The sequence below is a fragment of the Gekko japonicus genome, unplaced genomic scaffold (assembly GCF_001447785.1).
Source record: "Gekko japonicus isolate JY-2015 unplaced genomic scaffold, Gekko_japonicus_V1.1 scaffold139, whole genome shotgun sequence".
Taxonomy (NCBI): domain Eukaryota; kingdom Metazoa; phylum Chordata; class Lepidosauria; order Squamata; family Gekkonidae; genus Gekko; species Gekko japonicus.
The window spans coordinates 1310009-1313967 of NW_015164186.1; the positions used below are offsets into that span (position 1 = coordinate 1310009).

The 3959-nt window shown below is 43.4% G+C and overlaps 1 protein-coding gene across 1 annotated transcript in view; it reads right to left on the minus strand.

Moving 5' to 3' along the window:
• AP3M2 (adaptor related protein complex 3 mu 2 subunit) overlaps positions 1–3959 on the minus strand; it is a 26242-nt gene that overhangs the window by 5032 nt on the left and 17251 nt on the right. Inside the window, exon 7 of the mRNA XM_015408169.1 lies at positions 1942–2149. Coding sequence (XP_015263655.1) covers positions 1942–2149 — 208 coding nt within the window. The remainder of the gene's footprint in view (positions 1–1941; positions 2150–3959) is intronic.

The following is a 3959-nucleotide window of genomic DNA, read 5'->3' on the forward strand; positions in this document are numbered from 1 at the left end:
TGGGCATGCCTCCCACATGGCATCCTGGGCCATTCTCCTTACTTTATGCAAACAGAAGTGCTGAGGCTCAAACCTGCCCTTACAGACAGCTGCTTTTAAAAATGCACATGTGCTTCTACACACCAGCAGGGCAGCCTTTCCAAGACCCAATAAAATAAAACCTGGGAAAGTTTTTAAAAAGTTGGTTCAGATATGGAGAAGAGTTGAGTTACTCTTCACTAAAGACACCCCAGATACTACTCAATAGGCACCCAATCACTTCTGCAACCACATTCTAAACAGCCACGGTCATGAAGAACTATAGTTGCATGTTTTACCAGTGACAAAGAAAGCGATCCTAAGCAGGTCTATTCAGGATCCAATTCAGGTCTATTCAGTGAGGCTTATTCTGAGGAAAGTGCCCTTCAGATTGCACTGCAAATCAATGTGTGTAGAAAATGCAACCAATAAGCATTTCCTTGTTAAACTGCATGAAAGCCAATTTTAACCGGTGAGGGGGTTGAATGAAGGGTGTACTTTTAGGGTTTTTTTTGTTGAATCTATATATCTAATTCCCAACTTGCCCCCGGAGTGCGGATCGCTAAATCAGCACTCCGGGGGCAGCTGGGGGGGGGCGGGGGAGGTTTGTGTACACGTGGGCCAGTCCCCACATGTGCACAAAAATACAAAATCCTGCTGTGCTTCTCTCTCCCCGACTCCGCCGGCCTTCTTGGCTTCAGGCTTCCCTCCCTTGTAATCCCCTTGTAATCAGCAAGAATGGGGGGGGTAAGAGTTATAGATATTTGACCCCCCTGCAGGCATAGCCCTGCTTTTCTGCAAAGGAGTGGAGAGGATCATGCCAGAAACAGCACGGGGGGGAGGGGGAGGAGGGGGGAAGAGATGAGTGAGGCCCGACGGCTCGCTTAGGAGGGGAGGAGGAGAGAGACGAGGGAGGCCTACGGAGGGGAGGGGAGGGGGGAAGAGAAAAAGTGGAGACCCAACAGTACGCAACATTTTGTTGCGGGTCTCCACTTGTACATTTTGATTCAGGTATTTTTAAAGCTTTTTTAGTTCTTGTGTGATTGCAATAAGGAATAAAAATGAAAATATTAAAATACTGCCAGACTTTAAACAGAGAGCCAAGTTTTATGGATTAAATTGGAAGTTCTCTCAAAGGAAGCGTACAAAGCCTGGTAATATACACTTTTGTTTCAATTTAACTGATATTAGGAAGGCATCTCTGAACATTCAGTCTGTAGGTCAGACAGATGGCTATAATTAACAGGGTCTTCCCAGTGGTGGCCCCTCTTTGTGGAACTCCTTACCCCAAGGAGACCTTCCAGATCTGCTCAATGTATTTCTTAGGGTAGTTAAGAACTTCCATTTCAGGGCAGGCCTTTGGCCATTTGAGTGCCTAAAATTTTGTTTTAACTTCAAAAGAAAATCTTGTATCTAAAGCTGCTTTGGGAGTCCTTGTAGCTCTAAGAGGCAGAATGGTAAAATATGAAATAAATAATACAGCCAGGAGGGTTTCGTTGTCCCATGATGGGTATGGGATTTGATTTTACTTGACTCGAGAAGGCTTCCCATCATAGGAATGACCCAAGACAAGAGCAACATAAAAATGCCAGTTCCAGGTCCCATTTGACAGCTGCCATTTGGGTGGCAGGACTATGAAGTAGAAGGAGTTACTTTATCCCTCCATCTCTGTAGAGCAAACCGCATGTACCTGGCATGGGTTGCTCACCAAACAGCTGCATCCCACTGGAAACAGGGAATGCCAATTAAGTTGGGACCATGTGTGGTTTCTGAATACTAGGCAACTCTATGGTGGAAAAAGATTCAGAGGAGTATTGAAACAGGTTGAAGAGCTCCCATCTCATCTCTTCCCAGAATAAAAGGTATGAGAGAAAATGAGGGAACGGCCTGGGTACCAGACTCCACTGCCTACTCCCCTCTCACCTTTGTAACAGGATCAAAGGTGTGCGTTCCTTGCGAAGGTGTGAGGGTCATGTTGAGGACACCTTTCGGCATCTGGCTGGTAACCGTCACCCCTTCCACGGTCTTCCCCATAGTCTGTTTGGGACCCACTGTGATCTCGAAGCGGCCCAACGAGCTGCTGTCTCGGAAACTGATGTTGTGCTTCATGTAAACAGGGATCGCCACCAGGCTGGAACAGAGAAGGAGGAGGAGAGCACTGTAGCTGCATCAGCATCAAGCAGCATCCTCACCTGCCCGAACCCATCTAGCTCATCTGCTCAACTGTCAACACAGAGATGCTTCTTTGGCTAGTAAGGCCCTGTCATTAAGGAAGATGAACCCTTTCCCACTGCAAGGGTACAGCAAAAAAATAGTATTTCCTCACGGGCAGAATATTACAGTCGTGTGTTTTTTCCTCCCTCTATCAATGTACTGTGAGTTCACTGCCTTCCTTGCCATGCAATTATTAGTTATCCTGGTGCAGAATATCACATCTGAAGAATTCCAGATTTCTAGTCTAAAGATACCACATTTCTAGCCCTTACAACTATAAAAGAAGAAACATAAGTTCTCCCCCCCCCCCCAGACTTTTCACCGTAGTCCAAAATGTATCAGCAGTGGCTTCTAAGAAGACAGGAAAGGAAGCTGAATTCCAGAGGGCAAAGAAGAAAGGCTTCAATGTCCTGGATAGCTCCCTGAAGGTTATCATTCTACTAATCTCCAGTTGCTTTTATTCTTTGCCAAAATCTTTTGAAAACGGAGATCTTAGAAAAACATTATGCAAGATCTGCAAATATGTGAAACGTACAATGTATTGCAGCTAGGAAATATGGGGCTCCTCAGTAGAAAAGATGGGATATTTGCTGTGCTGAGTCAAGACTGGAGACTCAAGCAGAAATAAATCTGAGCCTGGGGGAAAATCAAGCAAATACAACCAATTTTTAAATTTGCTTAGATTTATACTTTTAACACTAAAGTAAATGTTATTAAAAAATCAAGGCACAAGTGCATTTGAATTTGGGAAGTCACTTAATAGTATTAACTTAAAATTTATCAAGTTTATGTTTTCTAAATACTGTCATACAAAGCTGTCTGACGCAGTATCAGACCATTGGTCCAATACTGGCAGTGGTTCTCCAAGGTCTCATGCAGAGAAAGGCCTCCCCCAAAAGCTGGTACTTGAGATCCTTTACCTGAAAGTCTTAATGACTGAACAGGGGACTTTCTATAGGCAAAAGAGATGCTCTGCCACTGAGCCACAGCCCATCAATATTTTAAGACCTTTAAAATTTATGTGCAATTCTTAAACGTTTCACAAATTCCAGACTAGTCATGTTGCCTCTTAAAAGAGCTCATGAAGGATATTTGGATTGGCGTGTGTGTTGCTATACATTCCTTGTGGTGAAATGGCTCCTTATCCCATGGGTCTTCTTGTTAAATTTCAATTCTAATGGAAAATGTTTTTATATTTGTACTCTGTTATGGACAGAGATTAATCCTTCTTTTATAACTTTTTTATTGCTTTTATACTATAAACTATCTACACACTACAAATTCAGAGTAGCAACTCTCAGTAATAAACTAACTTTCACTTTAGATACCCTGTTTCCCCAAAAATAAGACCTACCCAAAAAATAAGTCCTAGCGGGATGCATTTGTGCTATAAACCCTAGTGTGTCTTCTTGAGAAAAAATATATATAAGACAGTGTCTTATTTTCGGGGAAACACGGTACTTCCCTACAAATTAATGCTTACAATATATCATTTACCTTTCATATATAAAGTATTCAAATAAAAAAGACAAACATTAATTAATTAGGATAGCACATATGAGCAATAGTATATACAAGTGGAGACCCGCAACAAAATGTTGCGTACTGTTGGGTCTCCACTTTTTCTCTTCCCCCCTCCCCTCCCCTCCGTAGGCCTCCCTCGTCTCTCTCCCCCTCCCCTCCTAAGCGAGCCGTCGGGCCTCGCTCATCTCTTCCCCCCCTCCTCC